At 38.5% G+C, this 26,509-nt stretch overlaps 1 protein-coding gene across 3 annotated transcripts in view; it reads right to left on the bottom strand.

The window, feature by feature from the left end:
* Window positions 1–3,940: 3,940 nt before the first annotated feature.
* The window catches only part of tnrc6c2 (trinucleotide repeat containing adaptor 6C2), a 46,424-nt gene continuing 23,855 nt past the window's right edge, over window positions 3,941–26,509 (bottom strand). For 2 of the 3 annotated variants that reach the window (XM_026263077.1, XM_026263080.1), the window contains 19 exons: window positions 23,091–25,319; window positions 22,636–22,842; window positions 19,979–20,136; window positions 19,762–19,839; window positions 19,605–19,662; window positions 19,364–19,509; window positions 19,102–19,248; window positions 18,543–18,689; window positions 16,829–16,948; window positions 16,536–16,619; window positions 16,143–16,386; window positions 15,330–15,494; window positions 14,330–14,518; window positions 14,014–14,163; window positions 13,692–13,802; window positions 12,497–12,712; window positions 12,213–12,286; window positions 11,195–11,334; window positions 3,941–10,750 (listed from right to left, as the gene is read on the bottom strand). In XM_026263077.1, the coding sequence (XP_026118862.1) occupies window positions 10,369–10,750; window positions 11,195–11,334; window positions 12,213–12,286; window positions 12,497–12,712; window positions 13,692–13,802; window positions 14,014–14,163; window positions 14,330–14,518; window positions 15,330–15,494; window positions 16,143–16,386; window positions 16,536–16,619; window positions 16,829–16,948; window positions 18,543–18,689; window positions 19,102–19,248; window positions 19,364–19,509; window positions 19,605–19,662; window positions 19,762–19,839; window positions 19,979–20,136; window positions 22,636–22,842; window positions 23,091–25,319 (5,045 nt within the window). In that variant the 3' untranslated portion in view covers window positions 3,941–10,368. The remainder of the gene's footprint in view (window positions 10,751–11,194; window positions 11,335–12,212; window positions 12,287–12,496; window positions 12,713–13,691; window positions 13,803–14,013; window positions 14,164–14,329; window positions 14,519–15,329; window positions 15,495–16,142; window positions 16,387–16,535; window positions 16,620–16,828; window positions 16,949–18,542; window positions 18,690–19,101; window positions 19,249–19,363; window positions 19,510–19,604; window positions 19,663–19,761; window positions 19,840–19,978; window positions 20,137–22,635; window positions 22,843–23,090; window positions 25,320–26,509) is intronic. The other variant, XM_026263079.1, reaches the window with a different exon arrangement.

Genomic DNA, 26,509 nt, shown 5'->3' with positions numbered 1-26,509 from the left:
GTTCACGTTAGTTCACAGTGCATTAATGTTTACAAACACAACTTGTGATTTTAATAATGCATTATTAAATGCTGAATTTAACATGAACGAAGATTAATAAATGCTGTAGAAATATTCTTGTGTGACAGGTGTCAGCGTTAAGGCACAATACTGCCACCTGGGAGCTCAACCAGGTACTGGCACTGGAGTATTTACATGTGGTGTTATCATAATAGAACTATTCATTTTAAATATTGGGGTTGTCGCTTATACCGGTATATTGTCACAAACTAAATGAACACGATATCGAAAAATGTTGTTGCGAATATCACATTATCGTCAATCGTCAAGGCTATCGCGATACCACTAACTAGTAGATTAAGTCATTAAAATCTAATGGGTTTTGTAAAAATTTGCATTATCAAACATTTTCTAAAATTCCAAACTTAGGCATTTCTCATGCAGAAAACATCTAATAGTCCAATTTGCATGGTATTAAGTTTTGAACATGCAACAGAGACACATATTTAACTGCTGTGAAATATACCATTTTTATTTAAATTAAATGTAAATAAAAATAATTTCTCATTAAGAAATAAGTAATTTACACATCCACAAATGGGTAAAGTCCCAAAAAATAAACAACTGATCACATGTGAAACAGCTTATATGATATACATAATCATGTGTACTTGCCCTTTACTAAATGTTGGTAAAAGAAAACATGCATTGCACACTAGAATTGTTGAACATATGAGTGCTATTAGGAGACAAGATCACACTTCTCTGTTTGTCCATCTGTCAACAATTTGCATTTGTGCCTATAACTGTGTTGTTGAATTTCTTGCCCCATGAGCACTGAAGAAACCATGGGCTAAAAGTCTGCTCTTTTGTCTGTTTTTAATATTTTGCTTTTTTTTTTTTTTTACTTTTGTATATGGATAATAAAAACTTCATTTTTGAGAGACCTTTTTTGGTCCGATTTGAAAAAGATTTCAGTGTGCGGAGAAATTCAGCGAGTAAAACTCATTAAGAAATAAGAAAAAGGTCTTCTTTTAATACATTTTAGAAAAATTTTAGAAATTTTAAATTAGGGACTAAATATAGATGAATCCTTATTAAAACTACTGAAGTTATTCAGTCAAGCATATAGTGAATGATTTTCTCTCTTTTTTTTTTTTTTGATTGTTTAACATTGATGACAGAGACAGCTGCAGGTTTATTAGCTGATATCACTTTAAGACCTAATACATTCTCCCAGCTGTTATACGTTCATCTAATACATAACCAACTGTTCAGAAAAAAAGGTGCAAAAGTTGTCACAGATACCTTTTCAAAAGGCACACCTTTGTACCTAAGGAGTCCGTACTGGTAAAGGTACATATTAGTACCTAAAGTGTACATATTAGTACCTAAAAGGTTAGTTTTGTACCTTTTTTCTGAGCGTGTATGAGCATAAGCAAAACCAAAAAATTTGACACATTTTTGTGTATATTTGAGCGACTCATTTCAATGGAGGCTTCTAGTCTGTGTGCACAGAAAACAGTACCAAATTGATTTTTCCTTAGCATCATCAACTTGTTTCAAATGTATACATATGTCTGCTCTTCAACCTATGCCAACCTATGCCCTGCCAGGTAGATCAGTATGTTTACACATCTAACTTCCCTACCAGGCAAGATATCAGTTCTTATTGGATCTCTTTCCAAAATAAACCTCCCTAACATTTTAATTTCATTTTTATTTGTTGACAAAAATGTCATCAGATTTTCATCATATTTTTTGTAATTACATTTTTTATTTACTTATTTCATTGGTGAAAAAAATAAAAAATAAAATCCTTGACAAAAACATTTTTTTATATGTGAAATTAACACTGGAACTCACCCTTATACAAAAATTTATTTATTTATTGCTGTGAAAATTGAATTAACATTTACTGTTGTTTGGGGCATTTTAACAGTCAAATTGAGTACTTTTAATAGGAATCTGCACAATCTGAAATTTTGTTTGAAATATTTATACACACAGATTTTTCATGACCAACAGAAGCTTGTTGGTATCAGCTCTCTCTCTCTATATATAGGCATGTTCAAGTTTCTAACTAAATACCGAACAGACAATATGCATCCTTTTAGTCTATTTGTCTTCCCCAACAAGACCAGTTCTGTCCAAAGACAGAATGGAAATAAACAGTTGTGCGTCAAGGAACACACATTAGTACAGTTTTCTTTCTGAATTAATGTGATTTTGAACAAATTGGCTGAGCAAATTATTCAGTGACCCACTCATGGGACATTCACACGGGGCATCAATGTTAATGCTTCACATTTACTTTGAATAGGTGATGTTATCTGCAAAATATCCCCACCACTAATACTCACATTGACAGTGTGACTGAAACTCCACAAAGAAAGACTAGCAGTGTGTTACAAACAGTGAAAAGTCCCAGTGCTGCCCAGTACTCTTAGTTATAAGCTGAGCCTGTCACATTTAAAAGGGTCCTATTATGCTTTTTACACTTTTAACTTCCTTTAGTGCATAATGTTGCTGCTTCTGTATGAACAATATCTGCAAAGTTACTGCAAAGTTACAGTTATTCTCTTTATCTGGATTTTCTATCTATCTATCTATTTTTTAATATACCACTATCACCATCATTAGTTTGTTCTCAATATCTGCAGGGCTGTGATTATCGGTGGCCTTGTGTCTGTCAGCGTCTACAGTATTTGTCTATCAAGGATTACGTAATTTCTATAATTAGCCACTTCTAAAATGCATATGGAAAAAAAACTTACTCATTCAGCACTTTTTATTTTTCATATGAGTGGTGGCGACAAACTTAGCATGCTTGTTTTCCCTCACATAACTCCTGGCATTGGTCCTGAGGACGTATTTCCATGGCAACATGCAGACCTTAGTTATTTATAGCATAACACCTAAAGCATTTATAGTCTTGGCAGTTTCTCTGTACCATAGCCAAAGATATTCCAGAAAAGTGACGCAAAAGTGAGAGAAATTTGAGATTTTCACAATTAATTTTTAAAGAGATGAACCATTATATTATTAGATCTCCATAATGCATCACGTTATTATAGTATGTATATTACTCACATTCGATTATGTAAATATGATTTATGGTCATAACTGAAATCGCTTGTCCAAAGAATACTAACAAAGGCTTAAATGTTTATACTACAAACATCAGGCAAACAAGTCTCAGAGGCCTGATGAGTATGAGTAAATATGCTGTCCTTCAGGACTGTGGTGAAGATACAAAAATAAATGTTGCTCTATACTGCCTTCTTGTGTACGATTTGTAAAAGTGCAACACAAGAGCCAGAAGACAAGGCTTTCATTTAGGAATTTGTTAAAATAGCAGTTAACACAGATATATTTTAAATTGTTATTAAGAAAAAAGGTAGAGAGTTTATAGTATTTAGTTTTAAATATATACAGTATATATTTAGCCTATATCGCTGTTCCTTGGCAGTGGGTTCAGGTAGTTTGCATGTTACTATTTTGTAAATGTTCTAAGCCTAAGGCAATGCAAAACTAAACCAGGATGATCAAAGGAAGTATGTTAACTTTCTGCATGTGCCATTCAGCAACATAATTAGCTCAGTAATATTTTCCTCATTCCTAAATCGTTTGCACTAAGACATGATTTGTACTTTTATCAAAAGTTTAATAATAATAATAATGCTTGCAGTTCTCTTTTCTCACACAAATTAATCATGTCCAAATGCTAAAAAGTCAACTCAGAAAGCAAACTATTTTTTGGTCATGCAAGTACAGCTAAATATATTGCATATTGGCATAACCAAACTCACTTTTATTTTTTGTACAAGTTCAAGATGAGTACCCTGTCAGCCAGCATATAAACTACCTACTCAAATGTTGACTAAACTGGTGTAAATAAAATATTAGCTCACAACAAATTCAAACAGACACAGTTCAAGAGGAAAAATGCTGTTTATTAATATAGGCTGAAATAATCTCCATACCACATGGAAAGACTTTTTCGGTGCAAGTCCTCAACTATCACATTCTATTAAAGGATATTTCGCACAAAAGTGAAAATGTCATCATCATGTTGTTCCAAACGGGTATAAACTTCTCTCCTCTATTGAACACAGAAGAAGATATTTTGATGAATGTAGGTAACCAGTTGTTGGTATCTCTATAGTGTAGTGAGAGAGAGAAAAGGAACTATGGAAGTCAATGGCTACCAGCAACTATCTGGTTCCCAACATTTTTCAAAATATCTTCTTCTGTTTTCACCAGAAGAAAGAATGTCGTACAGATTTGGAACAACCAGAGAAAGAGTAAATGATGACAGTATTTTCATTTTTGTGTCAGCTAGGGTAAGAAGGGTGGGGGTGGGGGGGGGGGGGACAACAACAACTAGTTAAATCTCAGTACAGTCATGTTCTTAATATCTGAACAATAAAGAGAAACAGTTTAATTCCCTTTAACAACCCATCATTACACACAAGAAAGTCAGAGATTTGCATAAACCCACAGTGCTTGGTTGATGATGATCCTTGGTTGAGAGACAGTGATGATGACACTTTCTGCTGATTAAAATGAAAACTGGACCCCCCCCACCACCCCCAGTAACAATAGCGAGTCCAGACATACTGTCCCCCTCAAACTTGTGCATAGATTCTTAATCCTTTCACAACATCTTATTTCTGCATCTAGTGTTAAAACTTGATGGAGAATTAACTCTAAAAACTAGTAAGAAGCTCTGGTAAGAGTTCAAGTTCTGTGTTAATCTACAATTCTCTGGCCTTTGCATTCAGGCCTCTACTGAATTTTTTTTTAAAACAAGTAAAGACAAGAGGATGGAATATCAAGCATCTTTTACTGGACCTCGTTGAGAAACATCAGGCAAGGTAAAATCAAACAGTGGTAGGTCCTTCCACAACCTAACCAATAAACATAACTGTATTTGTACATAAAGCGACAGATTCAAACAAACATATTTCAGATAGAAAGTATTCCAAGAAATATTACGCATAGGTTCACTACGAATCTAATATTTGGTAAATGTGTATCTGCTACGGATTCAAATTCAAAAAGACATTTTTAAATCCATAACCTTCAGTGCTTACAGCTGGATTTCTATCAGCATCTTTTTTTCTTCTTTCATTAACCCACTTGTTAAATTCTCATGATAATCAACATCGTAACAGTGGAACTGTAACTCTGGACCCCTAATCTTCCTGAGAAAATATCCAAGTCCCCTGTCAGTGTGCAAGACAGTGACAGAATCATGTTACATTTACAGAAATGAAAGCTTCGGCATCAGTTTAAGCAACAAGAATGTAATTTATAAGCAAAACACAATGCAACACTGAAACAATCCCAGAGTTCAGCAAGTAGCATACATCTTCATTTTAAAAGGTTTTTTTTTTAAATTTATTTATTTAAATGGAAGTTTTTTTATCTTGCATTCTTGTAATCAATTTCTTTTATTTTTGCAAGTTCAGACAATTCAACCATTTGTAAACGGTAGGTAGATTTGAAAAGAAAAAGAATTTCACAGAATGGAAGAGAGGCACCTTTTGAAATGAGTCAGAATGTCACTAACTAGCATCTGGTCATCTTTACTGTTCATCCATGAATGTAACTGCTTCTCTACCAACTTTCTCACTATAGCCAAAGCTCAGTTTTTTTTTTTGTATTTATTTAATTTAATAATGCAATTGAAATGATGCAACACTCTTCAAAATGATAACTTGTGTGGGAATGAATCCACAATAAAAGCCACTATGAGGATACAATTTTACAGGTTTTAAACATTTTAAGATGACAATAAATCCATAAAGTCCTTGAGTAAACAGTAACACATGAAATGTCATCATCTCCCCTGCAGTTTTCAGTTTTTTAGTATAGCTGAGCAAGGGAAAAAAAGACACTCAGTGCAATGCTAGATAGTAACCATGTTTGAACAATTTTTAAAACACACAAATAACAGACAGTACAACATATTACTGTAAGTAAATGAATGGATTATAAATGCAGACAGTCGCCCCGTGACAAGAAGCAGTGATTAGAGAGCGCACATACAAAACCAAACACATTCAAACTTTTTTTTTTTTTTTTTAAGATCGCTTTTTTTTTTTTTATAGTGAAGAATGTTAAATCTTGTGAGCATGGTATCAATACCCTTGAAAGGGTCAGACCCAAACAAAAATGTAAGAAAAAAATAAATTCACATTTTACAATTGGCGCACTTCAATTCAAGTATCGGTGAAGATATTTATTTTGATATGTTTATGATTTTTCATTCTTTGCCTAGAGATAAAAACATGGTTCATAATTAAGGGATACAACATAATGATTGAAGGTATACACAAATACTGCATGTATGTCCGGTGTCAATTAATTTTAAACATGCTTCTCCAGTAAGACTGTTTGGTTCATATCTATCATTGATCACTCCTTTAGGAAAATTCTCTCAGATGACACACTGTAAGGATCAAGGTCTATTGCTTAATTCTAATTATATTTTACCCATTAGTTTCACAAGGGAAGGATTCAGAATCTGATAGCATTTTTTTTCCTACATAATGAGCATGATAATATACAAGATAATGTTTAGCTGTAGTCTACCTATGCTGGTGTCACCAGAGACTTCCTGTGATGTTTGGCTGTTTGGAAATACAGCCACATTGTGGTTCACTGTCAGTCAGCTGCGACTGAGTTTGGAACAAGGCAGTTACATACACAGGCAACAGTGATACCCACCCCCACCCCCACCCCGAAACAGAAAAAAAAGTCACTTTAATTTCTTAAGACACATCTGCTGAAATGTCTTTTCCCTAAAGAACAAAAAAGGTTTATACAGCATAAAGGCCCAAAACGAACTGAAACTGAGATGGAAATGCACAGTTCATTTTCAGTCCCCATTTTTACAAACAGTTAATACAGCATACACAAAAGGCCCTCCAGCTTGCGGTCAACCTTCAGAATGTGACCAGCAAGCAGGAGATCATATCAGCAAGAAGTGCATTTTCAATTGTGTTTTTGTCAAACTTTTATAAACAAGATATTAAAATGCTATTACATTTTTGGTATTCAAAAAAAGTACCAGGGATCACTCGTGATCTGTATGCCATCAGCACACCATAATCCCCAATGCTGTTAAAGTTCTTGCTTGTTATAAAGGATTATTCCAATGACAGCAACAAGATTATCACAAATAGTCAGCATGAGGTGACAAATATATCTGACGAATATCCTCAACCCTTTCCAACCCAACCCCACCTCAAACACACAAGAATCATCAAAGTGCCTCCAAACAGAAGTGCTCTACAACAAAACGACACACACTGGAATTTAAGATGTGAAGTCAGAGATGCCACAGTGTACTCTACATATATATCTATGTATATATTGGCACATGAGACCATAAGGGGAATTCAACACAACCAGCAGCAGAGAGGTAAGATACGCAGGTCCCATTTACTGTATAAATGAACTGATGGCTCTGCAGCAGACCTAAACTAGCCACCCTCCTAAATGTATTGCCCCACTGTTAAATATCCTCTTGCGTTTCTTTAATGTACACTTTGTAAGCTGCATACACATCGCTGAATGTGTAAAACCACTTACAAATGATAAATCGTCAAAACGACCAACTTTCAATAAACATAAATTTAGTTCATCTTGTCGTGCCCTGAGATTGCATTGAAATGAGATTTATCAAATTCAGCAGAATTACCACACAGACCTCCGAAAAATGAAATTGGCTTGAAGTTTACAAGAATGGCAATGACCTCGAGTTTGTGAGAAAGTATTATGGGAGGACTGTGGGATAGTTCCAGATTGGCACAGGGCTGACATTACTTGCCCATCTTCTCTAACTTTGCATAGTGACAGCATACCGTGTGCTGTAGTTAAACAGCCAGTGGCAGAAAGAGTCTGTCCACAGAAACGCTGCTCGGACAGGGCTTTTCAAGTACGGGCGACTTGTCTCGACAACAGGGTTGGCTTCACCGAGGCCACACAAGAGAAAAGAGGATGTTAGCAGCTGAGTTAGAGGTGGGACACCCAGGGTGAGGTGCATCAACAGAAGAGGCCCTAATCTAAATGACCTAAGAACACTGTTAACAGCCAAAAAAAAAAAAAAAAAAATATGGCCCACACCATAGATCTTCATTTGCATTCGTTATACAGGACAGGTATACAGAGGCACCTGCACTGAAGGCAGTTCAAGAACACTGCATGAAGACCAACAGAATGTGAAAAAAAAACACACACACACAAAAAAAACTTTTCACAACACTGGCAATTCCATTCCATCTCAAGCTCCAGCGAAAAAGATCATGCAATGACCATGAGAGGTGTGATGTTATCTGGAGAAGGAACGGGGGACATTCGAAGATCCGTACCTTAGTTACTACAACAAGGACGCATACGATAAATGATGACGCCAATGTCCATATCAAGACGTCATTTTACTGTCCTGCCTTGCATTCCATTGTAGTAGGTGCACGGAGAAGTTGCGTTGGAGAATCAAACCTCCTCCTATCAGTTTCCACATTCACCTTTTCAATCTTTTTCTAATCGAGGTGCCTCCTCCAGACAGATAAAGACATTAGACTATTTCATTTGAGTAACAATGACATTCACTTTAAAAGAGAGGGGGAAAAAGTACAGACACACAATAAAACATACATTGCAAGTTTTGTATGATTGTAGAATTTGTTCTTCCCTTCATTCTGATTTTTTTTTTGCACTCAAGTTTCTGGACCAGAGATGGACGACAAACAAATGCATTTTTTTTGATTACCAGTAAGGTACAAAAACAAAGGAAAAAAAAAAAAGTTAAAAGTTGCCATAAGAAGGTTTTTTTTTTTCTTTTTTTTTTTTCTAACTATACACTCCATTTATCTGATTTATTGGCTTCACAGAAGGAGCATAACTCTTTTAATAAGTGCTATGATAATACCCCTTTAAGAAGAGACATAGAAAACGTAGAAGTCTTTTATGTTTGTACCAAATGCAAAGGTCTCTTATTCTGTACTGCATTAAGAGAAACCCATTGTATTTGGTATTGTGCCTGACTCCCATGCCATGTGCCTCTGCTTTGGATTCCGTTTCTGTTTGGTGAAGAAGTGGCTGGGAGACTGTGAGATCCAACACATGCCGAGTTTAAAACTGCATGGAGTGATGTCAAACACAATTAACAGTTTCTCCTTTCCACGCAAATACCGAACAGCCAGCAAGCCAGACGGACAGAGGCAAGATGGGAAAATGAGTTCAAAGGTTAAATTCTTCAAAAATCTTCGAGAAAAAAAAAAGGAGTCTTAAGTTTCAGTAAGCTTCAGTGTGGACGGAAGAAAGGGTCTCTGGCTTCTATTGCACAATGCATCAGAATGAGTTTCTTTTCTTGATAGTATCTCAATGAAAGTGGCCAACCAGATACTTCACATAGTAACTGAATAACTTCTGATTGGTTCAGCACTGAAGTCCATAAGGTATACTTAAAAAGCCTCCACTGAGAGCGTTTTAACAGTGGTTATGTTCTCGCGCACAGATGCTTGGTCAAGTTCCAGCAGACACACTGACATCCATTCATCTACATCAAAGCTTAACATTCAGCTTATTATTGTTATTTTTTAAACCATACACATATTTTTGTAAAAACAAACTGGCATGAGTCAATAGAAATCAAAGAGCAGTGCAGCTCCCTTTTGTAAAACTAAAAGAATTAAAGAAAAAAGATCATTGGTGATTAGTCATGCTGACAGGCCACTGCTAGGAGTGTTCTTCTCATTTGCTCTGGCCTATTCGCTGGCTCAGAAACAGAACTGTGCAAGATACAAAGTTTTTTTTTTTTTTTTTGATAGTTTTTTTCTTGTTGGTTTTAAAAAAAAGTAACATTTCAAGGAGGACCTGGAGAGAGAGCACTTACGGCTAATATAAGTTCTGAAGAAACTATGCAAAATTGAAAACCAAAAAAGTACCAGGATCGTTCCAATCATCAGAACAGTGTCGTTATAGGGAAAGGTGTCACGAGGTCTCACTGTGCCTGGGTCGCTTTCAGATGGCTGCCTCGCTGATGGCTTCTCCTGAACAACACTTCTGAGAAAAAAAAACCTTTGGAAATAAAAAAAAGCATTAAAAGGTTTCTGCTTCTACTGATTCTTGCTTTCAAAGGTCTTTGAACACTAAGAACAAGATCCACGAACACAACAGAGAGTCTGACGTAAAAACCAGAGGACAAATAAACAGCATTGGGAGGTTTGCAGCTTTGTTTCACCCTAAACCTCCATTACAGCTCCACAAAAAATGATTATCGCCACATTGATTTGCTTGGGTTTTGATCCATTAGGTCTTTTGACTTTGTTGGTTTATGATGTCCGATACATCCTACATGCTCTCTCCGCTCAGCAGGTCTCCCGGGAGCAGAGTGTTAATTGGGATGGGGCTGCCGATTACCCTGGTGTCGTCTCCATTTGGGGGAGCCCACAAACTGGAGTACTGTGGCACACCTCCCCACAGCAGGTCGCTTCCGTTTCCGCTGCTGCTGTTCCCGGTACTGCAGACGGTCTTGCTACCTCCTCCACCCCCGCTCCAGAGGCCTGTGGGGTGGCTGGCAGCAGGGTTGCACAGCCGGGGTTGATTGGAGCCTGGTGCTGGGCTGGCCTGCCAGCTGGTGGTGGGGGTAAGGGACTGGCCCTGTGCAAAGAAGCGGTTCACTTCGTCCTCACCGGCAAACTCTGCCAGGATGGTAGTGTTACCCAGCACACACCTTGAGAGCCAGACAAAACGTTGGAAGGGATTCAAGTATTAAAAAGCTTTCTTGATTGAGAACACACGTAATCAGCTTGAAGAGAGAAAGATGACATGATGCACATTTATCTACAGGACTTGAATTTAGAAAAAAAGTAAAGAAACAACAAATACCTAAAACTATAAACTGTATATAAAAGCTATTCTCAAATATCCTCTTTAGGCTCTGTCCCAAATGGCACATTTCATGTGCACTAGCAGTCTTGTAGACATACAATGCCAGTCATGTAGACATGACTGTAAAGTCTGTAATGCCGAAGGGCTCGGCAGCAGACTTCTACCCAACAGTCAAAGGGGCATCATATCTCAAAAGTGTGGACTTAGAGGAAGACCGTGGGTGTTTAGGGTGCCATTTGGGACAAGGCCTCAGAGATGTTTGAAACAAAAGAGCTTGTAGTCTTACATGTGTAGGGATTTTTGGGCTTTGGCAGTCTCCTCCTTGGAGCTATAACGTACAACAGCATTGCCCTGCGTCAGGTTCAGATGGAAGGTAATGAGAGGGCCGTGCTGCATGCACAGAGTCCGCAGGGTGGAGCCGTCAATCTGATGAACACACATAAATTATTAAATTCATTGTTATTCATATTCAAGTGCTAAGGGGCAGTTCAGAGAGAATGCATTCTTGCATTAATAACAAGGACGAAATGGTAAAAAGAAGCTGCACAGAACACAACGGTTTTGAAATGCACTTTTTAAATTGGTCATGTTTTAGCCAAAACAAACATAAAAGCTGGGCAACTTTCAAAACACTGTGCTACTTTTAAAATCTGAACAGATTTTAAACACTATAGCCATAAAAGGCTTGCCAAGAAGAAAAACTGGGCATCATGCAGGATCACACACTACCAGACTTTACACACGCATTGAACACAAAGAAATCAGTCTCGTTGCTAGAAGGTGAATGACAAATAAAAAAAAAATTATAAAATCAGCTCAAAAAATATATATATGGTATTCTCTGACTGGACTGATTTTGAAGTGTAGGAACTCCTATTGAAATGCTAAAAATGATACATAGATGCTGCTGTAAACACATACTCAGAATATGCCAGCCTACGGCTTCTTCTGATTGGCCCAATGTTTCGAAATTGATACTGATGAGGTGCGCTATATGTCAAAACTTCTTTTTGTGCTCATGTGTAAGATGATGGAAAAACAGTGAGTTATAATGCAGCAGTAATAAAAAAGTGTTTTTATAGAAGTGTAGTTTTTAAAAAACCTTTATATTGAAAAAAAAAAAGATTAATCAGCAGAGTGCAACTAACAAAATAATAGTGCATAAATGCTAAACAAAAAAACCTCAATACCTGTATTAAAAAAAAAGAAAAGTGACATACTTATAAATCTCTGTAATTTCATGCTATGAATCTGAATAAATCATACTAGTTTTCACAATAATATCAATTGTTTGCTCTATGCACCTGAGGAGTGAGGTTTCTCAGCACCAGCCAGCTGCTTCCTCTGTTGGGACTGTCAGAGCTCCAAGTTCCCCCTTCTATAACAAAAAATAATGAGACCGGTTTGGAAAAACATGTTGCAGCTGAGCATATTTTCGACTAAATTCTTGACTTTTGGCCATTTGCAAATCTAAACACACAACTTGAGACAGACAGAGGGAAGTCTGACTGGTCGGCCACACTACAGCAGAACCTCGTGAGTAACTGGTTTTGCTGCTTTGTACCACACAGGTGTTCTGAGGATTTACCTGAGGAGTAAGAGCTGGTCCAGCCCTGGCTGAGGCCAAGAGAGTTTCCTCCCCAGGTGGAGGAGGGCTTGGTGTTGGTCAGGCCTGGAGGGGGGCGTGAGGGAGCACAGGAGTTACGTGTCCCTGGAGAACCCTTCCATAACTCATGAGATAAAGAGGCCTGTGTGTGGGAGATGGGTCCAGGGGACCAGGTAGACTTCATTTCCAAGAGTTTTCCTGAAGAAGAGAGGAGTGGAGGAAAGAGAGGGACAAATTAATAACAGCTGTAGGCACAGTCTCACAAATAACTGTCTCTAAGGATTGGTAACAGAAACAATATGCAAACAGAAATTTGTTCTGGTTGGGATTATTCAAACAGCCACAATGAGGCAGAGAAAGTCCGTTCTAATGGCTATTTCAAATAAATGCTGTTCTTTTAAAATTTTTATTCATCAAAGAATGTTGAAAAATTTGTAATCACAGTTTCCACACATATATTAAGCAGCACAGCTATTATCTCATTTACTAAGAATTATTTATTGAGCACCAAATAGCATATTAGAATGATGGGACACTGAAGACTGGAGTAATGGCTGCTGAAAATTCAGCTTTGCCATCACATGAATAAATACAATTTTAAATATTTTATTTAAAATATTAAAACAGAAAACAGTTTGTAGTAATATTTCTAAATTTTACCATTTTAGTGTATTATACATAAATAATAGCCGACTAGGTGAAAAATACTTTTTAATAATTATCACAAAAAATATTAAAACGGTATTATCGAAACTGAAAATCAGGGAAACTGTGTGACTGATAAATTTGATTTAACAGAATGTTACAAGGAATAGCGTGTTCAGCTTTCCATATGCTATCAACAATTTTTTTTTTTTTTTGTAAACTTTTATTAGAATAAAATTATAAATGTCTGCTCATATAACATACTGCAACCTCCCTCAGCAGGTCTTTTAAACATTAAAATATTCACTGTATATATCTACATATTTACATATATGGATACATACATAAACTTATGGTTAGTTTATTGATTCTGACAACGATCCAAATTTAAAACAGCAAAAACTATAACAGAACAAGGGTGAATGTGGGTTTTAGGAGAACACACTTGGTGAGGGCCTGTCTAGGTGTAAGGATTAATAAGGGGTAAGTAGGTCTAGTGTGGGACAGGGCCGTTTAGGATTTAGGGCTGTACCTGGACTGTTAGCATCCCTCTCGTTCTGAGGGGACAGACTGAATGAGTTACAGGCACTGACTGACCATTCACTCGAGGAAGACACTGTCCCAAACGGAGATGGGGAAAAGGCTATTGTGGCCATATGTCCCAAGTGGATAGCAAAAGGGGCGTGAAGAAACAGTACAAAACATTTATTGTGTAATGATCCTTAAAACAGTGATTTCTGTTATAGCTTTAAAGTTGATAGTCAACATTCATTTAGAAGTAAATATTTCAGAACTTTTAAGTAACAAGTTCTGTTGGTCTGTTACATATTTCATATGCTATTAATCATCCTTACCCCCAGTCCTGTCACGTAACAGGTAGCGATTCACATCCTGTATGTTAGTGTTAATGGTGGGGCCACTTGGAACACTTCCCGGGGTCATGTTGGGGTCATTCTCAGGGTCAATGTTCTGAAGACCTTTCCATGGCACCCCAGGGCAGAATTCTGAGATAACATAAGAACATAATTGGTTGTTCAGCATCAAGACTCAAAGTATGTAACGGGTCGGCAACCTAATTTTTTTCTGGGAAAATCACTGTGCCATCTGAGACGCATAATAAAAAATATATATTGCTGTGATCAGTGGGGATAATGTGCCAGTGAAGCTTACCAGGAGGCCAGTTGATATTGGAGTTATTAGACATTTTCTCATTGTGACTTTTGCCTTGTGTCCAGCTCTCTGGAGACACCAAGGTGCTGGTGGGGGATTCGGAGCTTGACATCAAATTGTATGGGCTGAAAGAATCTTCCATGGTGTTCTTTCCGACAGGAACATGGGACTGAGCAGAAGAGATTGAACCTGAAACAAAAGAATGGTCTCTTTAATCTCTCTATTCACAGGGGGTTTTACTCAAAACATAATTTAATAAAACATTTAAAGACTAAGCAACATAATTTAATAAAACATTTAGAGGCGAAGCAAGACATATATTTTAATGCCCAATATCTGAACTATTTTGCTTCTCTAAAAAAAAAAAATCCATCTTCAAAGTTACAATCGGCGTAATAAATTTCAAGATTACAGGCTTGAGCTTTTGTCCTCAGATGAACTCACTCCAGTAAACTGCAGCGGCTCGGCTGGTAGTACTGTTCAGGCCAAGTTTACGGAGAACAAATGCCAAGAAAGGATAATACTTTAAAAGGCCCTGCTGACTCAGAGCAAAAATAACTCTGGAATGTCTGCAAGCACTTAATCTGAGAGGGAGTTTTGTCGGTCCTTTTGAAATACACAAATCTCAGGAACAGAAATTGTGACTCGGTGTCTGGAGTTTGGTGTTTGATTAAATATATTGCTGTGTTTTCATTGAGTGGAATGTTGTTTGTTGAAGCAGAAGTATGCACAGACTTCCGGAGCAGCAGGAGCAAAGCAACACTGCTAGGGCACAATGGGGGAGGGGGATGCCCCCCTTAGTAGAAGGGGACACATAGACCGGACCGAAAGGGCACTTTAGCGTCCCCCTTCCCGGTGCATGCCACTGTTTTAAAGGATGTAAGACCTTAAGGCTATCATATGATTGTCTTGACATTTATAGATTAGATTAGATACATTTATGTAGTCACAGCACAAAATCACGCCCATAATATGTCTGGAGCAATGAATAAATTAATACCGTGCTTATTGAGGTTTGCTTCCAAGTGCTGAGCGCTAGCTGACAGGGAATCTATGGAGTTTGAATGAGTCCACTGCGAGAGCCGGGATTGAGGCTGAGGTTGGTCTTTAAGAGATAGACTTCTCACCTCCATACAGTTTACATTCATGTTCGGGTTCAAACCAGCTACAGAAGGGGAGACAAAGAGACAAGGAGATTAATGCACAAAAGGGGGAAAACATGTCATGATCTAAATAACTAAAACTATAAATAAATTATACAAATTTATGCATTTAGCAGATGCTTTTATCCAAAGCAACTTAAAGTGCTTTCAGGCTAAAAAAATTTACCTAACGTGTTCCCTGGGAATCAAACTCACATCCTTGTGCTGCTAACACAATGCTCTACCACTTGAGCCTAATACATTATTTATTTATAACAATGTTTGCGCCGAAAACCCCCTAATGAAACCCCAAATGAAGATAACTGAAAGGCATTAGATTGTTACTTGTGACTAAAGCAAAGTTTTAAATTGACAGTCATAGTATTATTACAAATGATACAGAACTCAGCTACTATATAAAATTTACACTGTGTTAAGATGTGCTTTCAATTAACAACTTGGACTTACTATAAGGTTAGGGTTTGTACTATTGTTAGCTGTTTGTAATTCTGCAAAATTTACTGGTATTATTACTACAGTACGTACATGGAACATGCACAACATGGACATTGTAAAATAAAGTGACAAGTGCACACAGACACACAGACACAGACACAGACACACAGACACAGACATACAAGAGTGTGTGCACATGAGGCTTGTTCTCTTACAGAGTGTATAAGGACTGAAGGAGTTTGGAGAAGACTGCTGCTCTTTGGTCTGCAGGTCTGAGACGGAGAGGCATGAAGTGTGAGGATGACCTGTGAAAGTATCCAGGCTTGCCTTGCCAAGATTTGGGTGCAGGCCAGTGTGAGAGGAAGGTGGAGGCTGCTGCTGTTTCATAAGCAGGGCCTGGGCCAGCTGACGCTGGTGCTGCTGGATCTGCTGCTGCATGTTTGTGATTGTACGTGCAACCTGTGTGAGAGGACGACGGTGATCATCTTTTTCACTGTATATGGAACATTATTTGTTATGCTCATGAAAAGATAACTATAAGCTAATATTTTAGGACTAGAATTACTGTAAGTGTCTAAATACCAGGGCCAGTAAAATAAATGTCATACTTGCTGCTCTTGTTGTTTGATGGGACCAGAGACATTACGCTGAGCCTGCATCATTTGCTGCTGAATCTGCAAACGCTGATAAGCCTAACCGAAAGAGAAAAAGACACAATTTGAGAAAGAGAGGAAATTACAGAGAAATAGAAAGAAGTAGAAAAAGAGATAGAAAGGTGATGGGGTCATTATCAAGACAGAAAGCACTAGCATCTCACTCCCTGCAGACAGGCCAGTGGGTAGACGACAATCATTGGTATTCATGTGGAAACATCAGAGCAGGCGAGTGAACTGTGACTCACCACCTGCAGTTGTTGTAGTTGGTACAGCAGGGTCATTTGTTGAGGATTTATTGGTGAGGTTAAAAGTGCAGGATTCAGTCCAATGTTTTTTGCCGCAAACTGTAAGAGCTGTGCTTGAACCTAGAGTGGAAAAAACAAAAAAACGGTTTGTGCACAGCCTGATGATCCACAACATCCATTCTGTTGACGTCACAGACTATAGTACATTGATGACATTTCAGTGTCTTTTCAATTATTCATGAGACCTCATGTTCTTATCCTATGAGAAGACGCTTCTCTTAATTATTCACAACAGCCAGGGATGGGCAGTATTTCAAATACATGTATTTGAAATACATAATACTATTTTGTAATTAAATACCTTTGAAAAAAAAAATAGAATATATTTGGCATTTAAACAATTAATCTGAGTATAAATTTTCTAAATACATAAGGTATCAACCTACTTATCTGACTGCTGATTTCCTGCAGGGATGGGCAGCATTTGAAATACATGTATCTGAAAAACTACTTTGTATTTTAATACCTTTGGAAAAAGTCAAATGTATTTTGTATTTAAATACATTTAATCTTAGTAATTTGTTTGTACTTAGTGTGTTTTTATACAGGTTTTGTTGATGGGGACAATAAAAGGTCCTGTATGTACGATTGACACAGAGTGGTTATTGCAGGCCAAATAAAAATAACTGGAGAGGGTTTTTTTTCGCCCCGCACCTCCTCCTTAGACTTGACACACACAACGGTTGCCAGACTGATGACAAAAACAGGAACGAGTGCACTTGATGATGAATGAAATGAAATACGTTGTGTTTTTCACCAACTATTGGAATACAACTATACAAAATACAACTGGGTAAACTGGCAGTGGGTGGGTTTCACAAACCAACACAGAGACTGACATTCCGGGCCGTAGCACACATTTTCAAAGGAGAATAACTGACTGTAGCATTGTTTTTCAGATACACAAAAGTATGTTAACTTAGCATGTTTCTTAAATATCTGCAGACATATTATGGTATTTTTATGCTTTAACAGTCTCAAATACATACAGGACCTTTAAATGTGGGGTAACCCAAATGGTCTTTTATTTATAAGTTGAGGGTGAGTAAATAATGACAGAACTTTAATTTTTGAGTGAAATATCTCTACATGTAACAGCCCTATAGTGTATTATTCTTCTTCTGGTGATTGAGTTCGGTTCTTTGCCACTGTTGCCTTCTGGCTTGATTTATTGGGGTCTGAAAGACACTTAATCTTCAGTAATTTATCAATATGACCACAGTGACTGACACAGTCAGATGAAAACAGTACTTGAACTGAATTTAGCTGGATAATGGGACTATTGTTTTCAGTTTAGCTACTTTACATCAACACTGTAAAACTAAATCAGCACTGAACTGACTTGAGTTGAATAACAACATTGCTTATAGCTGATTAAATTCACACTGTTATGTTATCTGAACTGACTTTAGCTAAATAATGACACTGTTGTCTTTTAGAGCTGCTTTAATGCAGAATCTGTCTCCACAGCTGAACTTCCGTAATGAATTCTGCTGTTTTCTTGTTTATCTCTATGAAGCTGCTTTGACACAAATGGTACTGTATAAAGCACTACAGAAATGAAGGTGACTTGACTTGACTATTCGGACTAGAGGATTGACTTGAATTTAAGAATTATGAAATTTGAATTTGAAATAATAGAATCAATTTGTACCTGAGGGTTGAGAAGCTGAGGCACTTGAGCACGTAGAGTAGGCTGGGCGGAGCTAAGAGGTGGCACTGGTGGTTGAGGGGGCGGGGCCTGCTGTTGCATGACCCGAGTTTGTGCTGCTCCGTTAGTGCCGAACATTCCATTCTGCATCTAGAAAACAGAGAGTGGGGGTATAGACCAATAAAAATAAAATGCTTTTATATACTCCTAATGGCTGGATGCACTTAACAAGAAAACATTTCAGCACAAATTGAAATCTCTTTTACAATGCAGCCTCTTAAAAAAAATAGTATGTTCTTTTTAACATTGACCTGAACACAACGTCAAATTCTCCTGCCACTTTCAGATTAAAATAAACCACTAAAATAAATAAATATTAATTTCATATAAATAAAAAATAAATACAAATAAGTTCATTTCACCACTCTAGTATTAGTGGCTAGAATATATATATATAAGCAGTAGGACCTTATACCAGACAAAGCAGCTTTACAGCTGCATCTAAATTTAAAACACTCGTGTGCTGTGGATATGTCCTTTCCACAGATTTCACAACACTCACCTGTCTGTTGTTCAAGTTTTGCATGGACAGGCCAGAGGAGACCCCACCCAATCCGTGGCTAGGGAGGCTGCTATTGGCCAATGGGAGCTTGAGGCCAGGAGAAGGCATAAACTGTGAGGTTGAAGCATCATCTGACAGCCTACCATCCTGAGAGACCAGAAAATGTTACAAAAATTAGTTGTAAAACTGACCTAATCAAATTTTCTCTACTCCAGTCTAGAAAATTTCTTGGGACTTCTTCAAAACAAACAAAAAACTATACCTTGTCTAGGAAGGGGGCACGATCCAGTGAGTGGTCTTTGGAGAGGTTTGTGGGTCGGCACACAACGGGTTTATTCATTCCATTACTGTAGTCTGACATGCCCATTCCCCGTTTGTCCAGTTCAGTTTTCTTCTCCAACAAAGCACCTGAAAAAAACAGCAAGTACATAATCAGTATTTAAGACAAAGATCAGATGACGCGTGTCTGCTGTTATGAGTTAACATCAAAGTTTACTACGTACTCATGGCCTGATCCAGATTCATGTTGTTGCTCTTTAGGGCTTCTTCTGCAGGATCCTTCTGTATCAGGTAAAAGAAAAATAATTTATATGCTAAATATTTTTTATTTCACATATCTTGTTAATGACAAAAGAGTAAATGTTTATGGATTCAACATACTGGAAAACCCATATCTGTAAGCTGCTTGATAAGTCTGGTCATAATCCAAACATCATCCTGTCTGTTGAAGACCTTGCCCTGTAAAGAACAAACAATAGCAATATTACTTATATATATATATATATATATATAGTTTACATAAACAGCTTCTTAACCACACAATAAGCATGTGACATGACATTACACAACAGAGCACTCATGGCTTTAAATGGCTTACCCTTTGTGGGCCCTTCTTGGATTGACTCCAGGAGTTACACAAGGTATCTTGGGATGTAGAACTATTCCACATGTCACCATCATCAGCATCCCATTGGCCAGTGTTCATGCCAAGCTCTTCCCCTCCTGATCCCCAGCCATCTTGCATAGATTTTGGACCTGGCAAAACACCAATAGACAAGACTGCTCATAATCAGGGCTGTAACCAGAATTTTATTACCATACATTTTATTAGAGCCCGATCGATTTATTGTTTTGCTAATTTTATCGGCCGATATGAGACTGTCGCAGATATATCTGCATTGGAGTATATCCCACAGATATGCTACCAATATTTTTTTTTTATAGAACATATAATGCAGATAAAATGCTGTAATTACTTTGTCCAGCAGAGAGCTCTGCATTGTTTACTAATGACGACCCAGGCCAATGTAGTGACACCAGTCAAGTGTTTCAACCATAATTTTACAAAGATAGGAGAAAACTTTTTAAGTGCAAAAAAAAAAAAAAAATTATTCAACAATTTCTTTTCTTCCTGGACAGGTGCTGCTGATGTAGAACACACATGCACGTCACCTTGTTCACAAGCAGAGGAAAGCAATGCGCTTGTCAAGTCAAGTCACCTTTATTTATATAGTGCTTTAAACAAAATACTTTGCGTACTTTGCACTCAAAGCAACTGAACAACATTCATTAGAAAAACAGTGCGTCAATAATGCAAAATGATAGTTAAAGGCAGTTCATCATTGAATTCAGTGATGTCATCTCTGTTCACTTTAAAAAGTGTCTGTGCATTTATTTGCAATCATGTAAACGATATCGCTGTAGATGAAGTGACCCAAACTAAGCAAGCCAAAGGCGACAGAATGGAGAAAAAAAACTTGGGAGAAACCAGGCTCAGTTGGGGGGCCAGTTCTCCTCCGACCAGATGAAACCAGCAATTCAATTCCAGGCTGCAGAAAAGTCAGATTGTGTCAATAATTGCATGGGAGTACTGTCCCCAAAAGAGAATAAATCATCAAATAAAAGTCGTTATTTATTTATTTTTTTGAGCACAAAAAAGTATTCCCATAGCTTTGTAAAATTACAGTTGAACCAGTGATGTCACATTAACCATTTACTTAATACATTTCTGTGCCTTGATCATGGTAGGACCCTAGCTGTCTATGGGAGGATCGGAGAGCTCTTGGATTTCATCAGACATCTCTTAAATTGTGTCCCTGAAGAAAAGCTCTTACAGGTTTGGATCGACACAAGGGTAAGTATTGACAGAATTTTCAGTTTTAGGTGAACTATCCCTTTAAAGGGTACCTATTATGTTCCTTTTTTCAAGATATTTCAATGTGTCTGTAAAGTTTCAGCTCAAAATACCCCACAGATCATTTATTATAGAATAAAAAAAAGCCTATTTTGAGTGTGCATGACTTTTTAGATGCAAATAAGCTGCTTCTCCCTATCACCTTTTCCAGAATCGGCTAGCCTTTACAGCTCAAAACTAAAAAAAAACTATGCCAAAAAGCATCGCTTTGGTTTTTAATTATGACTATTGCACTTAATTAATGCATTTTAAATCCATATCAGTTTAAACTTCTGCACACACAGACTTTCACATGTCATGTGAGTACTAAACTAAGTTCTCTTTCACACACGTTTATGTAAAAAAAATAAAAAATGCATAAATTACAAAAACACAGTCAGCTATGTCTGTGAAGTTTGTTTATATTAGATCTGTGTATCAAGTGACAGCAGTGTAAAATACAGTACCTAAACAATTACTCACAGCTCTGAACTGAATGGATTGTGGACTGCGTCTCGGCACTGTGATCGGCTTGCTCTTAGACACTGCTTATGATTTATAGGGATTAAAAAAAAGGGGCAGGCGGATTTTTAGGATTTTAGGATGGTTGTGTACACACACTGCCAACACACATTTATGTTCAAACAACATGTACAAGTTAATTTCTGTGGCACCAGGGTCACCAAATTAAACTGCAAACATAATGACAGTTTTCACACAAGCTTCTCAAATACTGTCCCATTCTGTTACTGGTTGTAAAGACATATAGCCCTGGTCCAAACCCACGTCACTGGTTGTGTCAGTGCTTGTCAGGCTGGTTGAGATGTTCAAGCAAACAGAGCAATTTTTTTAAATGCCAGAGAGCCACAGAATTTATATTTTATAATACAAATAACTTAAAGTTGTAACTTAAAGTATTTAGCAGAAAAAAACTAAAACTTAAAATTTGAAGTGAATTAATGCAATCTGTACTTGATTTATGCAACCACCAGAGGCCAGTGTGGTTTAACTTTGTTTGACAGATGGCGGAAGTGATAGAAAAGTGTTTATTATGTTCGTAAAATTGATATTTATCTCACAAAAATGCATAGATTCATTACAGCAGGCCTTTATTTACCACCCAGAACCGTGTGAGGGATGTTTTATTACGGATGTGCACACTTTATTTCATGTCTTCTGAACTGTTGACAACCAACACCCGCTTAGCCCCATTGAAAGGCTTGGAGGGGCTAGGACTATTTTTAGTTAGGCTAATTTAAATTTTTGGGTGAACTAACCCTTTAAGTATCAACAATTTCTTAGTTTCCAAACTTCCATTATAGCGAGTGCTTTAATATGAAAAGGTTTCTTTATTTCATTACCTTCCTGACAGGAGCCTGATCCAGCAGGTGCATTTCCTCTTCCATAGGGTCCACTGGAGTCATGGCCACCTTCACCCCATCCCCCACAGCCCCTAGAGTGCTGGCCCCAAGTTGAAGTTCCATTGTCCACAGAAGAGTTAGAATTGGCTGGCTCGCCCCATGAAGAGGGTTCGGAGTTTGGCTGTACATTACTAGGCTCTCCCCAGCCTGGTAATTAAAATATAAAAAATAAAATGTTTTTTTTTAATGTCCAAATAATCAATAAATTATCAAAATAGTATCAAGCAGAACACACATTTAGGCTTCCAAACTGATGGATGTTTTTTTTTTTAGTGGACATTAGAGATTGCACTAACCTTGACTTCAACAATCTCCGGATATTTTACTAAAGTTTTCCAGATGTACAGAATAATAACATTATCTAAAATTAAGATAAAATATTTGCATTCTCTTACCTGGGTTCACCACGGGCATTCTGTTGAGAGGAGATTCACCTTGATTGGGTGAACCATTGTTGTTGCTCCCACTGACATGGTTCTGAGTGGGACCTTGGCTGTGGTGTTGGTGAGGCTTGCTATTGTTGTTTGGCCCAGTGAGGCTATTATTGTTGCCACTGTTGCTGGTTCCTGGATTATTTTGGGAGTTATTCCTGTCCCACATGTTTACACTCTTGCTGTAAGCACTGGGGTCCCCCCAGGTGGAGGTCCCATCATCAATTTCCATTTTGCGACGAATAGAAGAAGGAGAGGGTTCTTCCCAGCCTGTGGCCTCATCTCCCAGCTCCTGTCGCCCTCCTGATGCCCAGCCAGAGTTGCTCTGTTTCTGTTGCTCAGAATTTGGGCTGCCCCATGATCCTATTCCTCCAGCTCCACCGTTGCCACATGTGGATTCCTGAAGTTTTCCACCCCAACCTTGGGCTGAACCATTGGAATGTTGAGCATCACCCCAACTACCACTCTGTGCTGGTGCTGCTTTACCCCATCCTCTCTGTGTTTCTTTCCAGTTTCTGTTGTCAGGGTCCCAGGAGGAACTTCCAGACCCATTCTTTCGCATTTCTGAAGGGTCACCCCACTCTCCACTATTCCCACTCCCACTACTTCCCCAGCCTAAGGAAGTTTTGGTTCCATCACCCCAACCTTGTGTTTTCTTCTGAGAAGTACCATCATTCCAGCTAGGGGACTTTTCTTCAGCCCAGGATTGGCCATTAGAACCACTGGTATTGGGACCTTCAGCAACAGGATCACCCCAGCTACACTGGGATCCATTGGGAACCTTTTTATTTGCAGGAGGTTCCCCCCATCCACTGTTATGCTGAGAAGAGACTGAGACTGATCCTCCCCAGCCTGCATTTGGTATGGCTCTGCAAGATCCCTCACTCTTGCTTGTCTCCATTCTAGGAGGTACACTGAGGTTGGGACTGGCACATCCTGGAGGAGGTGGTGCAGGTCCAGATGAAGGTGTGTGGGAGGAAGACCCCCAGACATCAGTCTCTGCACCATTCTTTTTGTCTGGACTTTCTTCCATTTCCCAAACAGTGTGTTGGCGAACTGGAGTCTGTCCCCAGCCTGTGTTGCAGAGGACACGTGGGTCCAAGTCCTGTCTTGGGAGCAAAGGGGCCAAATCATCACTTGAGGACCTTTCTCTTCTTCGTGGGTGGCCCTCACTACTGTCCCTGCTGCCCTCACTTGCTGGAGTATCAGGGCCCCAGGAACTCATATGGTCATGGGAAGGACCATCATTCACATCCCATCCTGTACCTTCAGTGCTTGGTTGTTTGCCCCAGTCACCCCAGCCACCACCACTGCTACCTCCCCCCTGCCCCCAAGAGGAAATGCCTGCAGAATCCCAGCCTGCGTCCTTTGATTCTGCATTTTTGGCATTGCCGTTGCCCCAGAAGGCAGTTCCATCTTCACTGGCAGGCTCAGTAGGTGACTGACTGAGGTTTCCTCTCCAGCTGTTCACTGGACTCATTGGCTCTGGTTTAGTGTTATTTGGTCCATCACTTGTAAGGTTAGGAGGTTTCATGTTGAAAGATACATTTGTGGGTGACTGATGCTGTTCTGGGACATCCGGGTTGCCCCATGCACAGTCCCCTACCAGGTTTCCAATTTCCATTGAACCAATGCAACTATTTCCATTGGTGCCATGAGGTGGTGCCACTCCTCCTTGGCCACACATACTGAGCGAAAGTGGATTTGAGCAAACCATGCTACTAGGGCCTGACCCTACCCCAGGACCCTCATGTCCAAGTGCTGGCCAAGCAGCAGGGTTAGCACTGGGATTTAAGTTAAGATTAGAGGCACCCCAGTTGGACTGCCCTCTACTGCCCATGGACAAGTCAATCTTTCCCTCTGAGACCCAGCCCCTGGTGGGTCCACTTTGACTAGAGACCATATTAGAAGAGAGATTAATGCTGGCTTTGCTAAATGGGTAATGACCCTGCTGGCTAGCTCCTGTAGCCATAATAGTGCTGCTACTGTTGCTGACGACCTCTGATGTGCGTTCAGGGTTCAAGGTGCATTCTGGTGTCTGTTGGCTGTTGCCGTATCTATTGGAAGGCCAAGTGTCGGTGTCGTTACAGTTAATAATCACTTTATCACAGTTGCTGCTGTTGCTTTTGCTGACTGGGATGCTCCAAAGACAATTTTCATGCTGGGCTCTCAGTCCACTTTGATGAGAAAGTCCTGTAAAATAAATAAATAGGGTGGATGTTATGTAGCAAAAAGAGATAAAAAAAACTATATATATACACACATGACGCCATTTATCTTAAACTAAAACCAAGGAATATGAATATATAGCATCTCCATCACTTAAAGGGAAGAAAGAGGTGGAACGGTGTTCATTTACTGGAATAAAACCAAGCTTGTCATCCATTGTTTTTTGTGGTCTTCACCAACATGTTCCACAGATACTCAAGAGGATGCATACTAAACCAATATGTACACGTTTCTCTCTCTCACTCTCTCTAACAAACAGCATTACTTCTTTCTAGCTATACTCAATCATGAGCCAGCAGGTAATCGATGGTGTTAAATTATAGTGAAAAGCAGAAAGGCGGCATTGATCTACAATGCAAAAGCAAGTGCACTCTCTACAACTACTAAGAGTGTTCCTTAGAAACAGTACACAGATGTATTCTCGAGCCCCTTAAAGGGGCATGTGGCAACTAAATGATTCACTGCATAAATCAAATATGGTGCCCATGACTAACCTAATGTTTAGTTAATAACATGTACATTTTTTATTCATTTCCTTGGTGAGTGCCTGCTTAAGCAACCAGTGTATTCTTTGTAAATTAATTTGCTCTTTTACTAGAATGATACAAAGACTTAAAAAATAGATGTGAGGTTTATGATATCGCCAGGCCACAATATTGCCAGTGCCTCATAATGCAGTTCTTCCATCTATACAATTATCCCCTCATTTCGCCACAGCCTCATTCAAGCTACAGTGCATTTCAACATCAACGATGCAACCACTGCTTAAGTTTTCACTATCAACAAAGTAACAATTTAGCTGAAATGTCATTAGTTTGACAACATTTGAATAATCTTACAACTTTTGAGTTTTCAAATTTTTGATGGAGCTCAGACAATCCAGCGACTTATTCTCCTGTAGCCAGCCGCTCTCAGAGACGCCATTTTATCAGAGCTGAAAGGCAGCCAGGAGAACAAGGCTGCTGTCTACAATTCTCTCACCCTCGCTTTCATTCCCTTTTTCACTTTCTCCTCACATACCTTCCTCTGCTTACTCTCGCTATTAGTCATATTCTCTCCCTTCAGAGGGAAAGCAACAGAAAGAAGGCTGCATGATAAATTAATCACACATAAGGCGGAGGCTTTTTCCTTTCACATTCTTACTTGAGCATCCA

Source organism: Carassius auratus, chromosome 6 (assembly GCF_003368295.1).
Source record: "Carassius auratus strain Wakin chromosome 6, ASM336829v1, whole genome shotgun sequence".
Taxonomy (NCBI): Eukaryota; Metazoa; Chordata; class Actinopteri; order Cypriniformes; family Cyprinidae; genus Carassius; species Carassius auratus.
The sequence above is the reverse complement of the archived record's forward strand: the minus strand, read 5'-3'. Positions and strand labels throughout refer to the sequence as shown.